Source organism: Notothenia rossii, assembly GCF_949606895.1.
Source record: "Notothenia rossii genome assembly, chromosome: 6".
Lineage (NCBI taxonomy): Eukaryota > Metazoa > Chordata > Actinopteri > Perciformes > Nototheniidae > Notothenia > Notothenia rossii.
Genome location: NC_136909.1, coordinates 42,985,179 through 43,007,619, shown reverse-complemented (window position 1 = coordinate 43,007,619; position 22,441 = coordinate 42,985,179). Strand labels below are relative to the sequence as shown.

At 39.0% G+C, this 22,441-nt stretch overlaps 1 protein-coding gene across 1 annotated transcript in view; it reads right to left on the bottom strand.

Moving 5' to 3' along the window:
• The window catches only part of pdzd2 (PDZ domain containing 2), a 198,192-nt gene that overhangs the window by 157,860 nt on the left and 17,891 nt on the right, over positions 1–22,441 (bottom strand). Inside the window, 1 exon segment of the mRNA XM_079688942.1 lies at positions 7,310–7,655. Coding sequence (XP_079545068.1) covers positions 7,310–7,429 — 120 coding nt within the window. The 5' untranslated portion in view covers positions 7,430–7,655.

Below are 22,441 nucleotides of genomic sequence, written 5' to 3'. Positions count from 1 at the left end.
ACAATGCCTTGCAGTCGCAGCATTTGCCATCACACAACAGTCGGCCGTTCACGGAAACAACCGATTATGACGGAAAAATTATATCATGAAACTTACGGTGCTTATTAAGCATTTTAAAATATATGTGGTAAGTTGCCAAAGTGCTTTGTTATGAATGTTCATCAGTATTATAATCAAAAAGAGAAATATGAACGTTAGTTTTTACTGAAATGATTAAATAAATTCAACATTTCACAGAGCTGTGTGGGGGTTTGTTCAACTTTTAAAATATGTTTGGTAATATACACAGTGATAGATGTTAATGACTAACATTTATAATAAATACATCCCAGCTAGCGGGGAACGTTCTCACCACTTTGGCTAACGTTACCTATAGGTTCTAATAAGGTTTTAAAGAAACGTTTTAATCTGATGTTAAAATAACCTTTTTAGGATGTTTATTATTTCAAATAATGTTCCTATAAGGTTTAAGGTTAACTAAGACATAACGTTTTAACTGAAACATTCAGAGGATGTTTTGAGGATGTTATTGAGGCCTGAGATGACAGAACGTTTTTTTATAAAATGTTCCTTTAATGTGATATGTTAACAAAGGTGGAACGTTTTGCCTGCAACATTCTAAGGACGTGTTTTGGACGTTGTTGGGTAACACATTAAAGATGTTCTATATAAAACGTTCCCTCAATGTTACATGATAACAAATAAAGAAAATTCTCCAAGAAACATTCTGAAAATGTTTTCAGGATGTTATTGAGGCCTGAGATGACAAAGTGTTTTATAAAATGTTCCTTTAATGTGATAAGTCAACAAAGGTGGAATGTTTTGCCTCCAACATTCTAAGGATGTGTTTTGGATGTTGTTGGGGTAACACATTAAAGATGTTCTTTTATAGAACATTTCCTCAATGTTGCATGATAACCAAAGAAGAACATTTTGAAAGCAACATTTGGATAATGTTTTCAGGAGGTTATTCTTTTTTTATAAAATGTTCCTTCGATGCAAAATATTAACAGGTTCATGGTCAACGTCAGATTTATTTGTAGTGCGCTTTAAAAAACAAAGTTGTTGCATTTGTTTGAAAAGGATGTTTAAAAGAAATCTGATGTCACCACATTTTCCTTTTTAGAAAAAAACAAGCACGTAATTCATGATATTGCATGTTTGCGTAGGCATGTCTGAGTTCCCAGCTAGATATTGTTGGTTCTCAAAACATTTTGAGAATGTTACCATTCATTGTTCTAGGAATGGTTTCATCGAGAAGTTTTATTTTGGTGCCTAGAATGTACTTCTGAAAGGTAGGATAACGTTCTCTAAAAACATTCTTAAAATGTTTGGTGATAACATTGTTTGAACATTATACCCAGAGTGTTTTTGCTGTTTATGCACATATCTCTATTGTCATATGGATCGAATAACACTTAGAAAACCTAGACATGACATATAGAAGAACGGACCGACTATCACTGCCCGTCCCTGAAACCCCTGTTAGTGTTTGTATGTGTTTCTTTCGACTGTGTGTCTCTCTCTCTGCCTGCTGGTCTGCTCTACACGGCTGGGAGCAATCTCCAATCAACCACACCTGCAACCTGCTCGTCAGCCACACTATGAAAACCTGCAGCCTGCACTCATTCCCTGCCGGATTGTTGCCGTGAACGGTTTGTTGCGTGCCGCTCTAGCTTTTTACCAGCATATTCTTTGACAACTTTGCCTGCTTTTGCCTCACACTGATTTTTTTGTCTCTCCCAAGAGGAATCCAAGGCCTTCCACACTCCTAAGACCAGCCAGGCCTCTCCACCCTGGAACAACTGTTTCCCACTGCCGCCATAACCAACCTCCACTCCCAGCTCCCATTTTCTAATAAACAAATGTTACTTTCACCAGCTGATTCCGTGTCATCCTTTTAGATGTGTTAATAGTCAAATTCCAATAGTTAAGTAAACTATCAAAATCATCCTAATAACCACAGTGGTCAGTCCACTTACCCAGGAATTTTGAGTTGAACAATTACAGGAATATTATGTCTTTATGTTCAAATAATGTAAACATATTTGAGTAAATTGTTACCATAGAACATTTGCATAATTTCTTTAAAATAAACCATGTTATCCTTCTCTAAAATAATAACATTCTGGCAAAATAAAAAATCTAACTTGCAGCTGAAAATGTTTTAAGAACAGTAGGGCATAATGTTCTAACAATGTTATCAAAAACATTTTAAGAATGTTTTTAGAGAATGTTATCCTACCTTTCAGAAGAACATTCTGGGAACCAAAATAAAAGCTTCTGCTGAAAACGTTTTAAGAATAGTAGGGCATAATGTTCTAACAATGTTTTCAAAAACATTTTAAGAAGGTTATCATCAAACATTTTAAGAATGTTTTTAGAGAACGTTATCCTACCTTTCAGAAGAACATTCTGGGAACCAAACAAAAACTTCCCACTGAAAACGTTTTAAGAATAGGAGGGCATAATGTTCTAACAATGTTATCACCATACATTTTAAGAATGTTTTTAGAGAACGTTATCCTACCTTTCAGAAGAACGTTCTGGGAACCAAACAAAAACTTCCCGCTGAAAACCTTCCTAGAAAAATGACTAACATTCTCAGAATGTTTTTAGAACCAAACATTTCTAGCTGGGATGTCTATGCAAGAAGAAGATCAACTGCTGGAGATCGCAAATGACGGCGGTATGTTCGAGACAACAACTCTGCCGGTGTTCTGGATTAAAGTCATGGCAGAATACCCTGAGATCGCAACAACAGCACTGACAACCCTGTTGCCATTTCCGACATCCTATTTGTGTGAAGCGGGATTTTCGGGTGTCATTGTCTCCCATTACCCCAGATGGGACTGTCTCGTTGCAGAGAAACAAGCTCAGGGCTCCCACTGATTTAGCGTTATGGTGAGTTGTATTTTTCATGCACTTTATATTTGTTTTTGTGTTGTATCTTATTTTGAAGGCATGTTTAAACGTTACCATAGCTAGACCCTCCAGAAAAACGCGATTCTGCGATCGCAGAATTTACCGCATAATCAGCAAAATGGCGCAGATTTTTAAAAGGCCGCATATTTATCAAAAGGCCGCATAATCCCCGCATTTTTCCACACAAAGTTGAGAAGAAAAAAAAGTTGACTCGTCTTGACGTGACGTCATCAGCTCGCGCATCACAGAATGTAAACAACACTGTATTGAGTGAACGTGTGGAGCTCACACGATAGAGAAAACACCAAGATGACAAAATCTAATCCATCTCATTTACCGACGAACATTTCTACTAAAGACCGGGCAAAAAGTGGGGGGAAACTATTCTGCACCCCGTGCAACTGTATGTTGGAGCCATAGACTGTATATTGGTTGGAGCATAAGAGAAAATCGACGGTGAGCATCAACCTCCAAAACCCTTTCGAGGGCTACAAGAAACGAAGTGAGTAGCCTATAAGATTGAAGCTGGTCAGATAACGAACGAGTAAATTAAAACAGAGTGAGGTGGAGAAGTGTGTGGGTGTGTGTGTGTGTGTGTGTGTGTGGGGGGGGGGGGTGTGTGTGGAGTGTGTGAGATTAAAATAGCCCAATTGCTTATACAATAAATAAACATTGAATGTGTTTAATTGCATAGTAAAGGGGTTTAACGTTAGTGGCAGGTTGTGTGTGAGAGAGAATAAATAAGACAGCCCAATATCTAAAAGAAATTGTTATTCTTTTTCCCCGCATATTTAGCATATTTCGCAACTTTCCGCATATTTAGCAACTTCCCGCAATTTCACCGCATAAAATTACATAAAAACCCCGCATTTTTAATCGCATAATCAAGGATTTTAGCCCGCATAATCAAGGAATTTAGCCCGCATAATCAAGGATTTTTGCCCGCGTTTTTCTGGAGGGTCTACATAGCGACCAGAGAGTGTTAGGGGGCAGAGAGGATGTTACTCATGTTATGTTATTGGTGCGATGTTACGAGGTCACTGATAATAAAGTTGCATACGAGTACACAGTGGATTCACTTTTAATATTATATTTATGAAAATTCCACAGTTTTTATGCCGGTTGTATCATTTTATTTTGTGTATTTATCCGCCACACCTTAAAGGAGACCTATCATGCTATATTTAAATGATATAGTGTATGACCATACCTACATAAGGTATATTTATACATTTTATTTTTCAAAATACCAAACAGATCATTTTTTAGCCATGCCTCGTTTCGCTCATTTTCGCTCTATCCCAAGCCTGTCTTTGAAAATTCTGAGCAGCAGCTGACCACGCCCCCCTGCAGAAGAGGGGGACATGAGCCGGCGAGAGTCACGTTACCATGTTTGCTGTGATTACGAGTGTGGGATAAACATGTCATCTCAGAGCAATGCATATGTTCAAGCATATTATCAATTTGATCCAGAAACTGACCCTGAAGCAGCGGAGGTTTTGGTGGAGGTGCAAACATCTCGGTTGCAGCAGGACCTTTCTGAATGGTTAGTTGACAAGCTGTTGTCCCTATTTATTTTTACTCTGTTTGTTACGATGCTTGCTACTTATTCCGTTCATATTTTGGCTAATTAGCAAGAATGCAATGTGTACAGTTTGTAACTTAGAGTTTGACCCAGCAATAAGTCTCTGAAAGGCGGGGAAAAGTTGTGTGGATAGAGGCAGAGCGCAGCGGCAGGCAGGCAGAGAGGAGCAGGCTGCGATACACACCTCACTTTGTAACCCAGGAAAGGAGCAGGAATCCTGGGTACGTGAGTGTTAAAAGTGCATTAAACTGTTTTAATCCGACAGCCGCTGATGTGCACGGAAGTCTGTCCGTTTCGTTAACATTTGAATAGCCAAATGGACGGAAATCCGTCCTATATGCGAATGAGAGGTTTGGCAAGCACGTGGCCGTGGCTCATTCCCCTGATAGGTGGAGAGTTGACCAATAAGCGGAGCACCTCTTTGTGACGTAGAAAAGTGTTGAAATCTGGATCCGTTTTTTTCAGATCCGTTGCAGCCCCTTTTTTAGAGATTTGGCTAAGGAGGAAAATAGAGAGGGCTGTGTTTTCTGACACTCGTGAAAATATTGTCTGACATTAAAACGGTCCGTGGCGCAAAAAAGGTTGGGGACCGCTTACGCGACTCTGGGATTTGTAGTCTTTCTAGTTGAGTATTTTTCATAGTCTTATATTTCAACAGTTTTACGACAAACTGTGACTTTTTTGACATGGAAATTATTTTTTAAGATTGACAAACATCATATGTGTAATTCATGGCACAATTCAAGATACGTTTTCTCTCTCCATTGACTTCAATACATTATTTTTCCGAAATAAGGTCCCATGGACAGGAAGTAGATGGGCGTGACTTCGCCACTCTATTGCAGACGGAGAATTTTTACTTTACACGACACTGTTCAACACTTCATTCTGCTCCACTCTTTAACTAAACAATCGCGGATGTCTTGAAAGACTCTTTCGCTAAAGATTTTGAGGATATCCGCGTTCTTGTGACACGTAAATACTACGCTTCCTATGTTTTGGTGCGGACTGCGTTCACACCATCAATTAACCGGTCCAGAGTTCGCAAGCAAGCGCTCCGAGACCACCTATTTTAGCGAACCAGAGTCCGGTTGTTTAGTTCACTTAAGAGGTCTCGGATTGTGTTCACACCGACCCAGATGAACCGCACCAAGCGTCTATGGCAGGGGTGGGGAACCTCCGGCCCCCGGGCCGTATACGGCCCGCGAGACGATTTGATACGGCCCTCGAGGTAATTTATAAATACACGCAAAAAAGAAATCTAGACCGCAAAAGAATTAAACAAGCGAGAGCCTGTTTTTCCTGGCCAAGATCAGGGTGCTTGAACACAACATGAGCCTAACGTGTCATCACGTGGTATATGTCTTGTTCATGGTCTCGTCTGACAGGGGTGCAGTTCTGACGGAGAGCACGGCTCAGGCACTTCAGATAAGGAGCATGCAGCAGTTTTTGTGTGGCTGTGTCTTTAGTTGTGAGCCCAGTGGCGATCTGTCCATCTGTCACACTGATCATACAGTCAATAACTTTGTTGTTATTAGCATCCGGTTAGCTAGCTATGCTAACGAATATAAGAAGCTTTTTTCTACAACCATTGAGGTAAAGGCACATCTTTATATGATCATTATAGTTATAAAAAAAATAAGAGAACAAAGTAAACGGGTATAAAATACTATATGACAGTAAAAAAAAGTTGTTATTAATAAACAAGAATACAGTTTGAAAGGGGAGTGATTTGTAAAATATCCATAAAGAAAAATAAATCTGCTTACAGTTCTGTCTCATATGGGTGTTGAGAGATGTATCCATAGATCTCTTAATGTTGCTCTCAAAGTGCACCAGATTGATGCATTTAACTTCAACATTTAAAAAAAAATCTTCCCGGGGGAGCATGTCCCCATACCCCCCTAGAGGAAGTTAGGTCCCCCCCCCCACACACTTTAAATCATGTTCACATGGATAGGAAACTAAATTGCACACATCTTGTGTCCATATATTTCTGTTTTGGTGGTCATGCCACAACCGTGCACGCATACGTGAGTCATGGCAAGATATCTGGATTAAGAGGTTGCTTTTTCTTTGCACAGCATGAAAGAAAGGCAAAATGAATGTTGAAAAAAAAATTTGAAATGGCCATTGAGAGGAAAAAAGGTTCCCCACCCCTGGTCTATGGTCTAAATGCACCAGGGTTCGATTCAACCGGACTATACAAGGCAGGTGTGAACGCACCCTTAATGTACATTATGTAATTTCATATTCTGTTCTTGTACATATCATATTCTATTTACATGTATATAGGCTTTTGCACCATTTTTTACTTTGTATTTTTGTATTTTATTATACATGTTGCATTGTTGGAGGAGGTCAGGTCAGAAGAATATCATTGCCATTTCTACACTGTAGCTATGTGCATATGACAATAAAACCTTTGAATCTTTGAATCCTGCAGAGAAATTGGCCTGACCTGGTTGGTGCTCATGGATTGCTTCTGTTTACTGTCGGAGACCACCAACCCAGCAGCAGGTATATACCGTTCTGTAAAAGTAGCCTTAATGGAAACTAAAAAGAATAACAAATTGAAATGTATTGATAAATTGTAATCCTGCAAGTAATCCTAGTTTTTATTTATTTAAAAGTAAAAGTAATCTGTATTTTTGTATGTAAGGGAATAAAGTTACCTTTTTGGTATCCTGATTAGGTTATCCTGTTACATGTAATCTGTTACTCCCCAAGCCCAGTTATAGTGGCAGAAATCTGCAGTTGTGAAGTTTAATTTGTATATTCCATATACAAATAAAGTACCTTGTAGCTAGAATTGTCTTGGTTCAGGTTGCAGTCCTGCTGTGGTCGAGTGTTCAGAGCCCCCTGCCAGTTCTCCAGCAGTGGGAGGATGCTGAGGGCGTTGTCCTGAGTGAGGGGCATCCTGGCATCCTGGGCCTGCTGGGGGTCTCTCACCGACACACACTGGGACGCTTCAAAGAGTGAGAGCAGGCACACGGGCCAGTGTGGGCCGACAGCCCCAAATCCATCTCTGAAAGAGAGAAACTGGACTAACTCTACTCACAGATTTCCCAATGAGCCAGGGTGGAAACGATGGGATTACTGGCAGGACATGTCAGCTGTGGCATCTGCCGCATCAGGCCATTTCCTGAAGAGAAAACAGTACCATGTCACATTAATGAAGTAGATACAAATGTTAAAAACTGTCAAACGAGAGGAATTACAATTATTGTGTTATATTTGTTACCATGCCAATCTTTGGTATTTCTTATTTAGTATTTGAGTCTAACATCTACAATGTTAGTGAATAATCCATATTCCCAGAATTTGTAATACTATGTGAACGGAGGTGTGTGGCGCAGTGGATAGAGCCTTGATATTGGGATCAGGGGGTCACAGGTTCAAACCCCTCTGCAGTCAGCATGTCGTTGTGTCCCTGGGCAAGACACTTCACCCCAAATTGCTTCTGTGGGGATTGTCCACAGTATTGAGTATGTAAGTTGCTTTGGATGAAAGCGTCTAACAAGTAACATGTAATGTAACTCGGCAAGGTTGAGTACTGACCTGTGTACATACAGTCAGAGCTTTATTCATTGACCAAAGATGTTATTCTGATCCCAGCAGACAGAATGAAGTTACTGAGCGATTCCTCAACAGCACACCAAATAATAGACATTGTTTCTACTGTAAAACTGTTGGCATGTTGGAAACACACATATTAAAAACTGTTTATAGAGTTCCATGAAAAGTCAAACGTGTCTCCATCCGCGACACCAGACAACTGGGGCAAACAGCTGCATGCCAATTTAACCACTTTGGGCAAATGACTGACTGGAACTCCAAAGTTTTATAACAATAGAAGGAGATCTGTGTCTGTGATCAGCAACGTGTTGTCATAGAGATTGTTTAGGGTGAAATTTTAAAATAGAGTTCTCAGAAACAAAAATAATGTTGTACTATGGTGCATTATACACTGAAAAACAGAAAAGTTCACTTCAATTAAATGTATTATGTAAACAGATTTCACATAAATAGGTTAGTAGAAAGCAAAGATATTAGGTAATATAAGGTTCAACGTAATATTATTGCTCTCAACTAACCTACTACAGTTATGTGACATTTGTTGACATAATAGATGTGATTAAAGTCACATTTCAGTTCTATCAGTGTAGATATTACAGGGTTCCTACACACTTTTAAATGTAAATGTGCAAAATACAATACAACTTCATGTATGATCATAAAATTGCTGACAGATTATATTTGTATTCAACATTTTTGAGTGTCATTCTGAGTCCTGAGCATTTTCTGAACACTAGAGGGGAAATAACCAACAGATACATAGAACAAAGCAATCGTCATAAGGCAAAAACATTACTGCTAACTTTATATTACTCAGCATGATTTAGTCCCATTACATTTCATTTCCCATCAGGTTCACTGAAGAAAGTTGTCTATGAAGGGTTATAATGTCTGTTCTCCCTCTAACTGACAAATAAAGGCCTAAATTAGTATAGCACATTCAAAACTGATATTGTGCAAACAAGAAATAAATAGTTGTACTTGATGTTGGCTACTTGATGTTGTAAAATTCAAATCAAATAACAGGTAATGTAATGCCAATGAATGATTCACATACAGTATAATTATGTGAGCCATTAATTCAGTATGCATATTAAAGAGGCCTGGTTATGCTTTTGGGGGGTTTCCCTCTCCTCTAGTGTGTCCTATAGGTGTTTGTGCATGTAGATGGTCTGCAAAGGCTAAAATATGTGCTGTGTTCCCTCCAGAGGGAGTCTCTCATGCTCCCTCTGGAGGGAACCCCCCGGCCTGAAACGCCTGCATTTTGACTATTTTGTTATGTATTATGTAACATTCATATCTATTATGTAACATTCATGCTTCCATTAGCTACAGTAGTGCTCCATCACATTGTACGTGATAGGTGGGGCAGGGCATCTTTAAGTTGTTGACCAATCAAAACAAAGCCTACCAGCTAACCAATCAGAGCAGACTGGGCTCTGGTTTCAGACAGTGGCTGAAAAGAGGTGCTGCAGCACAGGCATGTGAGAAAAATAAAGAGAACATGTCACAGAGACACTACATCAGTGGTTCTCAAACTTTTTCTGTCAGGCCCCCCCTTTGGAGAAAAAAAAAAGTCGGGCCCCCCCAAAACGAATAATCAGGCTCAGTGGCGGCGCCAGAGGTTTATTTTGGGGGTGCTGTGGGGTAGCTTGACGTTTCATAGAGGGTGCTCAAACATTTAGGGTTTCCCATTAATGTACCGGTCGCTACAGTGGAATTTTCTACTGCAACAATCCCCACGCAAATACACAACGTACCCGCGACTGTTACAATGAAGGCTCGATATTCAGCTCACGGCATATAGGTGTAAGCAGGGATAAAGTGCTATTTTTATAGGTGATGTGTGGACGTCACATAGGGGGGTCCGGGGGCAAGCTTCCCCGGGAAGATTTATTTTTAAATATTGAAGTTAAAAGCATCAATCTGGTGCACTTTGAGAGCGAAAGGAAGAGATCTATGGATACATCTCTCAACACCCATATGAAACAGAAATGTAAACAGATTTACTTTTTCTTGATGGATATTTTACAAATCACCCTTTTAAACATTATTCTTGTTTTACTGTCATATAGTATTTCATACCTGTTTTTCATTTATTCTCTTATTTTTTTATAACTATAATGATCATATAAACGTGTGCCTCGGAAATAATTATTTACATTAATGGTGACCAAAACATTTGAGACCCACTGAGATAACACTGAGAGAGTCCTTTAGCTCTCAGTCTGACAGGAGAGGACTCTCCTCCACTTTGTTGTTGAAAAAACTCCTTAGATCCGTTAGCGTAGCTCGCTAGCACCAGAAGCTAACAACAACGATCTCCAGTACCGGTGCGCTCTCTCTCTCTCTCACGCGCACACAAAATGGCTCGTTCCACACACACACACAGAGCCGAGCTTTAATGAAACAGAGACCCAGACGTAATAGTACTGTACTGCATCATATTATTTTCGAATCAATAATTTTTCAAATTATGATTTTTATTTTATTTATCTTTTTTTTTTTTTTTTTTATAACCATTTTTCCTCCTGGTCTCTCGCGCCCCCCCTGGCATGCCTCTGCGCCCACCAGGGGGGGCGCGCCCCCCACTTTGAGAACCACTGCACTACATATACACCTGAAACTGTGCATAATATGGCGCCTTTAACACACTATATATGTGACCATTTCTATTTTGCAGAACTTTAAGTATGAATTAAAAAGCAACAATTCATGCATAATCAGCAGTTAAATGTGACTGAATGCCTATTGCTTTGGCTTGCTTTTTGAAAATGTATTAGCACTGGAGTTATTTTGTCTAGTACCCACTAACACCAAAACTAAAAAGTTGCTGGTCTTGCACCATTTTCCCACACTGCAATACATTTAAACCAACACGACTTAAGGATGGGCATATATAAACATATGAACTTGAATAACTGATGTTAACTTTGTTGTGAAAAGGTCTAAAGCACACTAAACCAGCAGAGTCTTTCAGGGGCCCCGCTCACAGTAAAGGGCTCCTATGAGAAGTGAGGAATCTAGGTTGACCCTTCATCTGCATGCTTAACTACAGACAGAGTGCAGCCACATCTGTGGCAGGCTTAACTACAGACAGAGTGCAGCCACATCTGTGGCAAATATAGACAAAAATGCAGGCTACCACCAGACCACACTTTAATGACTATGCAGAGCTCGGGCTTCAAATAAACTGTTGGACTTTGTGGTACCATCTGCCTCTACTATTCCTGTACTCTGCAACCAGAGCAAGCTGGGCCTGCCCTGCTCTGGCCCGACCTGAACCAGCAACTGGAATAATTGCAAAAAAATGAAAAGAAAGAAAATGCTGATATTTGGCAAACAAGTGTGTCTTATCACAGGTGGCTGCAATGAGCCTGTTTTGCACTGCACACTTCTTCAAAACGGGGTTGCAGGCTCAGTGGCGGCGCCAGAGATTTATGTTGGGGGTGCTGTGGGGTAGCTTGACGTTTCATATAGGGTGCTCAAACATGTAAGGTTTCCCATTAATGTACCGGTCGCTACAGTGGAATTTTCTACTTCAACAATCCCCACGCAAATACACAGTGCGACAGTTACAATGAAGGCTCGATAATCAGTTCCCGGCATATAGGTGTAAGCTGGGGTAAAGTGCTATTTGTGGGTAGTGGACCTAACATATGGGGGTCCGGGGGCATGCTCCCCCGGGAAGATTTTCTTTTTGATATTGAAGTTAAAAGCATCAATCTGGTGCACTTTGAGAGCAACATGAAGAGATCTATGGATACATCTCTCAACATCCATATGAAAAAGAACTGTAAGCAGATTTATTATTTCTTTATGGATATTTTACAAATCACTCCCCTTTTAAACTTTATTCTTTTTTTACTGTCATATAGTATTTCATACCTGTTTTTCATTTATTGTCTTATTTTTGTATAACTATAATGATCATATAAACGTATGCCTCGGAAATAATTGTTTACATTAATCATGATCAAAACGTTTGAGACCCGGCCACTAGCTCGCTAGCACCAGAAGCTAACAACAACGATCTCCGGTACCGGTGCGCTCTCTCTCTCTCGCTCGTGCCAGCCACATTTACAAGGATATCTATGACAACATAAGTCAAAATTGGCTCATCTTACCCCACTCTCCCCTATAGAGAGACATGAAGAAAATAGAACACTATCATATAAAATAATTTAATTTTAAGAAGTACACATTCAAGTTGATAGGTAGCAGCAGTATTTATAAGATAAAATATGTGTAGCACTGTAGAATGAAGTGTGGTATATAAGAGTAGTAAAATGATTATTGCACATAGTAACGTAAAGATCCCTGTTCAATAATGGATGGACTAACTAGGAGTAGTATTAGCAGAAGATATTGCACATAAGTGTTGCTGTACAGTGGTTTCAGTATTCACAAATCTTGCCTCTGTTGGGGCTACCTGAATCCACTCAAGTAATGCATTCGATGCATTTTGGCAACCAGAAACATCTACTGTGGTCCAATTTAGCAGTTTAGTTACAGCAATTGTGTTATCTATCACCCATCCATCAGATAACACAAACCCATGGATGACTCCTCTCAGGATCTAACACGGCTCTCTTACCCATACAGATCACTGTATGTGTAGACATCTTCCCATTGTAGGAAGAGAGATGAGTACTTTCATTGTAATTTAGCTGTCATCATCACAGGAGACAGACCCTGAAGATGGTGTTATCACATCGTGTTGTAGTTACACACGAAAGGAGCAAAGCATACATCGACGTCTGTCCGTCTGTCTATGATTCAGCTCCCCCTGTGCTCTCTGTTCCCAATTAACAACTAACATGTTGAAAAATCTTTACAATCACAGGCGTCACCTATTTCGCCCTTACAATAGTAACGTAGGCCTACAATTTGTTGTCAACACCCGTAGATGCAGGATTTACAATATCAGACTACAGGATAATCAACCTAAGTCAATATCAAAACCTGTAGGCCTAGATATGTATACATACATTACAGTGACAGGCTACAGATTATTATCCCAACTTTCAGGACAAAAACAATCTATTTTACAGAATTAACACAACATTATTGCTACAAATACTTCCCCAGATATACTCCCGCCAAGTGTTAACGGTCAAACTGTTCTCAAGATTGTGCAAATAAGCCAAATATACTCAAAGTATTCTAATTTATTACATTTCTTTGTGAATGCTATTTCTGAACATTTGACAACAATACTTAATCAACAAATTATACTTTAAGAAGTGGTGAGGAAGTGTTACAATTCACAACTACAATAAATGCAGGAGACAGGAGTAGGCAAGACGTTTAGCAGCAAGGATACAGAGCTCAGAGTTGTTGACTGAATGAGTTCCAAATATTGGCCACCTACTGTGAGATATAAGTCGTGGGCAAACATGATTTAAGGGTTGGATTAGGGCTGCACGATATATCGTGTCATGACGATAATCGCGATATTCACATCGCGTGGACGTGTTTTTATTTTTTTAGGACGATATTAAGTAGGCAAATTAACTGAAACACGTCATGTTACAATTATTTTGCTGCTAGATACAAAAGGAAAACTTGTGCGGCTCTCATGTCAAGGGTACTTGAGTGAGTGATATGCAGGCTCTGCATGCACAGCAAACTACAATCACGATCAAATCTCCAAAGCAAACGGATGATTAAAGTTAAAAACACTGAATAAAGTAGTTTCATGTGTTTCTCCAGAGCAGTTTGGCGCTGCTAACTGAGCTAGCTCAGCTTGTTGCTCTGATAACTTAAGATCCAGACGTCCGTGACTAAAATCCTTCATCCGGTTAAATATAGTTTTTTAAAAAAACAATTTTATAGCATTAAAGTTCAAGAAAGGATGGTTTGCGGAAAAAAAACAACTGTCTTTTCTTCAATTCCTGTATGTTTTCATATCGCAATATATATCGAAGGGGGCAAAAAATTGCAATGTCAATTTTTTCCAATATCGTGCAGCCCTAGGTTGGATGGAGCATATCAGTATAAATTGACTTATGTAATGCTCTGGAACAAATGTGAGCAGATTTAGGCTGTCCCTAAACGTCCAAAGCACTTAACCTTTGCTCCACACACTGACTAAAAAAGAAACCAATGTGAATTAGTCTGTTGCAAAATTAAGAGACCATTCCAAATGTTTCAATCTATACATGTATGGCAGCCATTCCATTCCATTGTCTGTGGAATTCCAACACAGACAAATGTTGTCAGTAGTTTATGGAATAACATTCAAGAAATGGCATTTTACTCAAACACAAACCTATAAGTAATAAAACCAGAGAAACTGATAATGCTGTATACATTTGCTTTGACATAACAGTAATTATACCTCACATCTTCAAAATGTACTTTGACGAGCAAAATATGGTTTATAGTGAAAAAAATACATTTACCACTTGTGCTTCACTCCATCACAACCAAATATAAATGATGGGTGCTTCCTGAATTTATGGTCACATGACAACCAATGTGCACAGTTCCCTAGGATCTGGTCAACTTACCCACTGGCTCAACTTACCCCAGTCTCCCCTACTTTGCTGTCACAATGTAAATGTCCCCTTTGGTGGACGAGTAAAGGAATTATGTTTCTGATTAAATAGCATCTAGATTGATATGACATATTTAAAGTCACAGAATGTGTGTAAATGAGGCCATTTCCTATACAGGCTTTAAATTGTAATCTTCAGACAGACACACAGAAGCAGAATCAGTTCAACTGTTGACACACATCAGTAAAATAACAATCGTATTAACATGACGTTTCCAGTAACGACCTAAATCCCTCTAAAAGGAGCCCTTCCTCCCTCTGGACATAATCTCTGCTCACTTGTAACATAATTAAAGACTATCTACATTGATACAGATTTACAGTAGGACTCGTCCACTGTCCCTTCAAATCCCTGATAGAGTTATCCATCTGAAACAGCTTATCCTTTACAGGGTCGTGGGGGGCTGGAGACTATCACAGCTGACATGAGGCGGGGTACACCCAGGATGGGTCACCTGGCAACCACAGCGCTGAAACATAAAGACGGACACTCCTACATTCATAGGATTAATAGTCGTCTTACTGTGCATGTCTTTTGACTGTGGGAGAAGGACGGAGCCCCCAGAGATACTCCTACAGCCAGTGGGTTCAACCCCAAGAAGTACTCAGACCCTTTACTTCAGTAAAAGTAGTAGTGGTATGGTCTTGAAATACTCTATTAGAAGTAGAAGCCCCAAATTCAAAATGTTACTAAAAAGTACTTTGAGTTACTTAAGTACTCAATGGCTCTTACCACAATATTATATTTGTATATAATAATATCTATTCCCGTTTCTATCACTAACTTAATGGTGTAGTTTGTCAATCTGAAGCCAATTGTAGATGTTTTTAAAATACTGGGTTGTATTTGTGTATATTGGTAGTGTAAGCAAATCACAAGTTGTTATAAGAAAAAAGTAACAAACTATGAATGTTAAATTAATGTAGTGGAGTAAAAAGTGCTACTGTATATTTGCCTCAGAAATGTTGTAGAGTAGAAGTTAAAGTAGCAACAAATTGGAATACTAAAGTAAAGTCACAAATATGTAAAAATAGTACTGAAGTATGGTACTTAAGTATATTTACTTTGTTACTTTCCCCCACTGTCAAACCCTGAACCCTCTTGTTGTAATGAGACAGTGAGGGCTCCTGCACCATTGCGCCATTCTGTTTTGGCAAATTATTTAGGTCTGATAAAAATGACGACTATATATTTGGCCAATAAAGACAGAGTTTGATATTGTCTATCTTACAGGATTGTAAAGTAGTGATAGTCGTGACATTTTATGGTTAGCATGAAGACAATGACACTGTGACATAGGCTACAGGCAAAACATAGAGCTAATGACCATTTTAGAGTTCAAATAACATTTTCGTTCCTTTATCTGATTCAAATTGGCCCAATATGGCTGGATGAACATGGCAATAAAGACTTTCATTGACATGGACATTTACAAAAAAATGACGGAAGCACTGAAACCTCCCCTCAAACCTCAGCGCACATCAGAGAGGTTCTACACCACGCAGCCTGTATGGGATTTATTTATGCCTGTTAATGGAACACAAAGAATCAATTCAGAACAAAGTGGGCACACATTGTTCAGGCTAACGGAGAGGCTAGCCATTACTGAAATAAGAGATACATCAGTTGAAAAGCAGGAATATATAACTCTATCTGTAGCTGTCCTACATTATGATTGTGCTAGAAACCAAGTCATGATGAAGTCATCAAAAACATTCAGTACCATACAGTTCTGAATGCTTGATATCTGGGTCAACTTTCCCCCAAAACATTATACTTAGATATGCATTAGACTTGTGTATGCTTGAATAAGATTAAAGATGTGGCTGGATGACCTGCAGAAGCCACAACTGCTAATTTCACCAAGTGAAAGGTTGTTTTTATTCCATGCCTAGAATTGAAAACAAATATACGTTAAGGTAGTGCTAATACAGGTGGCTAACTATAGCTAAGCTTAAGCTCAAGCTATGTTAAGTGGAGTTAGCCAAGTGTCACCAACGTCAGTTAGGCTTGTTTATTATTTCCGTGGTACGGTTAAAAGCTCTGGAAATGGAAAGATAAGTTGGTCATCGACATATTATTCAGCTAAAAAAGTCCAAGGCAAACTTTACTCAACCCTGCTATTTGAAAGAAGCCAACTTTGAGAAATTCAAAAGATAGCATAATGTCTAAATTAATGGCAATTTGTAGTTGGAAACTTTTTACATTTTTAAACCTTTCAACGTGAGTTCAATTGAGTGAGAAAAAATGTATGAGAAAAAGTTGAGTAAAGTGTCACTTGTACACTTTTGGCTTTCTGTGGAGACCGAGTTCCCCCACCTCGCCAAAAAGGCTGTAAAAGTGCTCATTCCCTTCACCTCTACCCAGGGGCGGACTGGCCATCTGTGTGTTCTGGAGAATCACAGAACGGCCGGTCGTCAGCGGGCCTTTGACGGCCGGCTCAGTTCGCTGACGGCCGGCAGTGCCCTTTATTTTTTATGTTTTTAAACGGCATAATTTAAGTTGGGTGAGATTCCAGGGCTGATTTCTAGACCCAGTCTGCCCCTGCCTCCACCTACCTGTGTGAGTGCGGGTTTTCCGTATTGACTTTGATCAAAAGCAATAACCGGTCAAGGCTGCAACCAGAGGATGATCTGCGTTTATTCCTGTCTACATTGCATTCACGAGATTTAGAAAAACAAACCCACTTCTGGGGTCATTTGGGTGCATTTTCCATATCTCTGGCCCCCCTGGGTCGATTTTGATAATTGACACCTCTTTTTAACTGTTAGAGCCAATAGAATCGAGAGGAAGTTCCTAAAATCCATCTAAACATTACCCATTGGTGAATGAGTGATGCGTAGCCAGAATGCCCAAAACCGGAAGCTGTCATACACTCTCGTAGCAGCTAATATGAAATCTCCGTTATTGACATAAATATGAAGATGGATTATCAGTAATCATTTAAAAGTGACGCAGACACATTGGATTAACCTTCAGCAGCGTTATATGCGTTTTAATGCCATTGAACACAACTTTTGATCAGAAAACAGCAACGGTAAGACTTACTTTCCGTTTTGGCCGAGTAAAGCTACGCTGTGTGTTGTCTGGGTTTGCTTCCCCTGCCGCGAGTTTTGGTCGCTCAGTGATGATAATTATTCCCCTAGAATCTGTGGAATCGCAGCTAGCTAGCTGATATATTGTTTGTGCAGATCCGATAAGTAATAAGGTATCTCTACCGTGAGTTCTGTGCGAAGTGCGTCAGCATTTTTTCGCTCAGGGCTAATTCAGAGGCTTGGTATGACCCTTGTGTTTCGTTTAGCTAAATATAGTTAATATTGTCTGATAGCTGAGTTTCTTCCCGTTAAGTGCACTGTAAAAAATGGCTGTGAAATCCAGTTATTTACAGTGTTTGTGCACAGTACATTACTGTATACCATTTTAGAGTATAATACCATGTTTCCAACCAAAAATTATAGTAACTCTGGAGTTACTTTAAAAATAGCAGTAGTAATGTCCCAACTGTATACAATCACAGTAACCAACAATATACTGTAGAAGATCACAGTAACCAACAATGTACTGTAGAAGATCACAGTAACCAAACAGTAAAGAACCAACCGAACAACCCCATTTCTAGAATAGCTAAAATATCTAAAATATCTTAAATAAGCCAACATCTTTTTCTTAATATAAATAATCTTGATGCAGTGTAATTACTAGTCTGGCTATACTAGATATTGTATATACTTAGTAGATATATATTTTTAAGACCCTATGTCTTTGCAAACCGGAAGAACTACAACTGTGGTGCTGATTTGTACCAAGCTGCATAGCGTGGCTCTAGGGAATTGTAGTTTTTAAATATATTAGTGTTTTTCCTAAAATTGGAAGTTATATATACTGAATCAAGAATACACTGTGGGTTTAAGGGGATGGTAAACACATTTGTGTAATCAGATTTTAAATATCAAATTGTTAAATGGGTGAAAATACATTTTAAACATATTTGACGCAAATTTGACAGTGCCCCCAGTTTTGACTATACTCACATGATAGCTGAGGTCAAGAGCTCTCTATAACAGTATGTCCCATGTCTGTAGTCCTTTTTGTTGCTTAATTATAAGCCTTCAAACATGCACCAAGTTCAAGGTGCAAAGGTCAGTATTTCAAAGCAGAAGCCATGTGGAATCTTCATACTGACATATGTTACTCTCCAGGTCAAGACCTTTCCAACAATGTATTTGGTGTACCTCTATGGCAAAGTTTTCATTCTCTCATTTCATGGTCACAAGCCATCCCAGGCATATAGTTTCAGAGAGCACTTTCAAGGCCCCATAGAAGCTTTTTTTTTGCTTAAAGGTTTTTGTTTTATGGTAAAAGTGACCAAAATGAGTGACCTTTAGAGATTACAATACTACAGAATCTTTTTCATTAGCCAATGCAAGCATACAAAGAATGTGTATTGGCATTGCGCCTTAAAAACGCAACACAGAGGAATAAAAATAGACAAAAGTAAGGTAATAATCATTATTATTATTATTATTATTATTATTATTATTATTATTATTATATATAATATATATAATTCCCAGTCCAGTTTGAGTCGCCGAGAAGCTAAGCTTGGCTATAGGCTGTGATGCGTTTTCAAAGAGAAAGTCCACACCGAAGTAATATAGTCTGACAATATTTAATAAACAAAATCGAACTGCAAACTATAGGGACAAAAACGGTCAACAGAAAAATGTACAGCACTAGCTCACCCTCTGTCGTCCACACTTGACATCAAACAGGTGACGTATATACACTGTAAAAAAAGATCCTAATTTTACAGGAAATAACTGTACATGTTTATAGTAATTATCATGTTTTTTAAAATAACTTGCAAAATCCTGTAAAATTACAGATATTAACTATAAATTAACAACCCAAAACATTATTTTAAGTATTTTGACAATAACAACAAATATCATGTATTTCTTTTTTTTTTTAAAGTAAATGTAGGCTACTATATAAAATGTACAGTATTTTTGCACTTTCAGAAAATACATGCAGATGTACGTAAAATAAAGATTATTATCTCTAATTAAATACGTAACTTGTAATATAAAAGTGTATTACTATAAGACTTTAAGATATTTATTTTTAATTTTAAAGTAAACATAAAACTGTAAAAGAAAGTGTCAAATAAAATAAACGTAAAATGTAAGTAAAAATGTTTTACATAAATCATTTTCTCGATATTCGATTGAATCCACCACAAACACAAAATATACAATGTTGAAACAAAATAAAATAAATAGATGTTCATGAAATTCCAAACTTACTATATTGTAAACATCTTCAGTTGATAATATCATTTAATTAAAAAAATGTAAATCATAGAAAGTGGAGACACACACACACACACATACGCACACGCACACGCACACACACACACACACTGTTATTTACTCAACAATAAGTCACAGTTATCCTTGTTTTATTTATGTGTTATGTTGCTGTGGGTTTTTTCCATTGGTCAATATACAGTAATAAGCCTTATAGTCTTACATGCAGTATAATGTTTTTTTTAAATGACATTTAAATAAAAAATTAAATAAGCAACTTCCCAATTTACAATACCCTATAAAAGGTCTGATATCAGAGTGTGCTGGGCAGAGGCGCGGGAAGGTATTTTGAGTGGGGGTGCTGAGGTGCTGGACTGAGCACGCACAAAAAAACTCCCCACACGCAAACACACAAAACCTGCGACTGTTACAATGAAGGCTCGATAATCAGCTCAAGGCATATAGGCAAGGGTAAAGTGCTATTTTTTACGAGTGGGGAGCGGACCTCACCTCCTCTAGGGGGGTCCGGGGGGATGCTCCCCCGGGAAGATTTTTTTTTAATATTGAAGTTAAAAGCATCAATCTGGTGCACTTTGAGAGCAACATTAAGAGATCTATGGATACATCTCTCAACACCCAGATGAAACACATCTGTAAGCAGATGTTCTTTTTCTTTATGGATATTTTACAAATCACTCCCCTTTCAAACTGTATTCTTGTTTTACTGCCATATAGTATTTCATAACTGTTTTTTCTTTATTCTATTATTTTTTTTATAACTATATAATGATCATATGAAGGTGTGCCGCGGAAATAATCTTTTGAATCATTTTGACCAAACCGTTTGAGACCCACTGAGATAACTTAGACTAAAGTTAACTATCTAAACACTCAGAGAGTCCTTTAACTCACCTGAGCCTCTCAGTCTGAGAGGAGAGCTCTCCTCCAGCTTATTGTGGAACAAACAGCTCCGTATGTCCGTTAGTGCAGCTAGCTAACCAGATGCTAACAACAAGGTCCCTGCTGCTGGCACCGGTCCCTCTCTCTCTCCCCCTCTCTCACACACACTAAATGTGCTATTTCCGCACACACACAGAGCCGCAAGCTTGAATGACACAAGCACACTTTTATTTCCATGCAACTCTCTGATTGGTCTGGTGTCTTGCCTCTGTTGCATTCACTGAACACGGGACATTAAAGTCCTGCCGTCCTTTCTAGTGTCTTGATGAGGTTCAGGTAAAGCACGGTTAATGTATTATATTATTGAGGTAGAATTGTCCGGGGCTACAGAAAAAACATTCGGGGCAGGCCAAAATATTATTTTACCAACAATGTGGAATGTATTGGCTACATATTGCACAGATTATGCACAGCGGGATCAGCAATAACCGTCAAATAATAATTCAGACAGGGGAGCTCCGCACCCCCTGCTGCCGCTAGGGGGTGCTGCAGCGCCCTCAGCACCCCCCTTCCCGCGCCCATAAGTGCTGGGTTTGGATTCGGATTCTGGTCGACAGCAAGAGCTACGGCACTTGAAATAGAATTCAGCCAAAACGGCAGACAAGTCAGGCATGTTTGGAATGAGTCCACAACACTCCTGATTGGTTAATATAATGTCATCGAAGAAACCTGCCAATGAGAACTGTCCGCACCTGTTGTTCACATTTGAAACATCCACGTCAGTTTTGAGCGGGTCTCCTGCGGAGCTACAGCTGTCTGTATGTCTGCTCACGAGTTTATGGATTAATATCGGGATCGTTTTACACCTACACGTTAAATATGAGCATCGGGACATCAACAGAGAACAGAAGGACTTGAGATCTGGTGAGTCCTGCAACTGTAATGGAGTTAAACATGTATTTAGATAATCCTTAGTTTGTGAATGTTTTATTTTGTATTTAAGGTTACGTTTCTTCTTCTAGTTCAGTGAGTTTTGGTCGTATAGTGATGAGACGTATGGAATCTGTGGAATCTCAGCATTTGTGCAGATACCATGAAGTACAAAAGATCGCTTTTGCCAGTTATGTGCTAAAGTAGTGTAAGCCCCGTTAGCCCGTTTTCGCTCAGTGCTGATATAGAGCTTGGTGTTAGACTTGTATTTCGTTTAGGTAAAAATTGTTAATATTGTCAGTTAGCTGAGTTTCTTCCCGTTAAGTGGGTATGCATCATTAATAGTTTGTTAAATGTTAAGAAGCCCTGAGATGCTGTTTCTTGCAAGATGCTGCGTCTTCCCCCACTGGTGGGAGCAACAGGCTTAACAGGTTAACAAGGTGGCTTGCTAACGTTAGCTTACAGCTTCTTGCAGTGCTGCCCCCACCCTCTCGTCTCCAACAAGGAGAATTACACGTACACATGCAGCGGGTGTCACAGTGTTGTCGCCAAGTTTATTGTAAAGTTTCACAGCTTTCTTACAGCGTAATCCAGTTTGTTAATGTTCAGTAGCCAACCGTTAGCATAGCATAAACGGCTAACCGCTAACA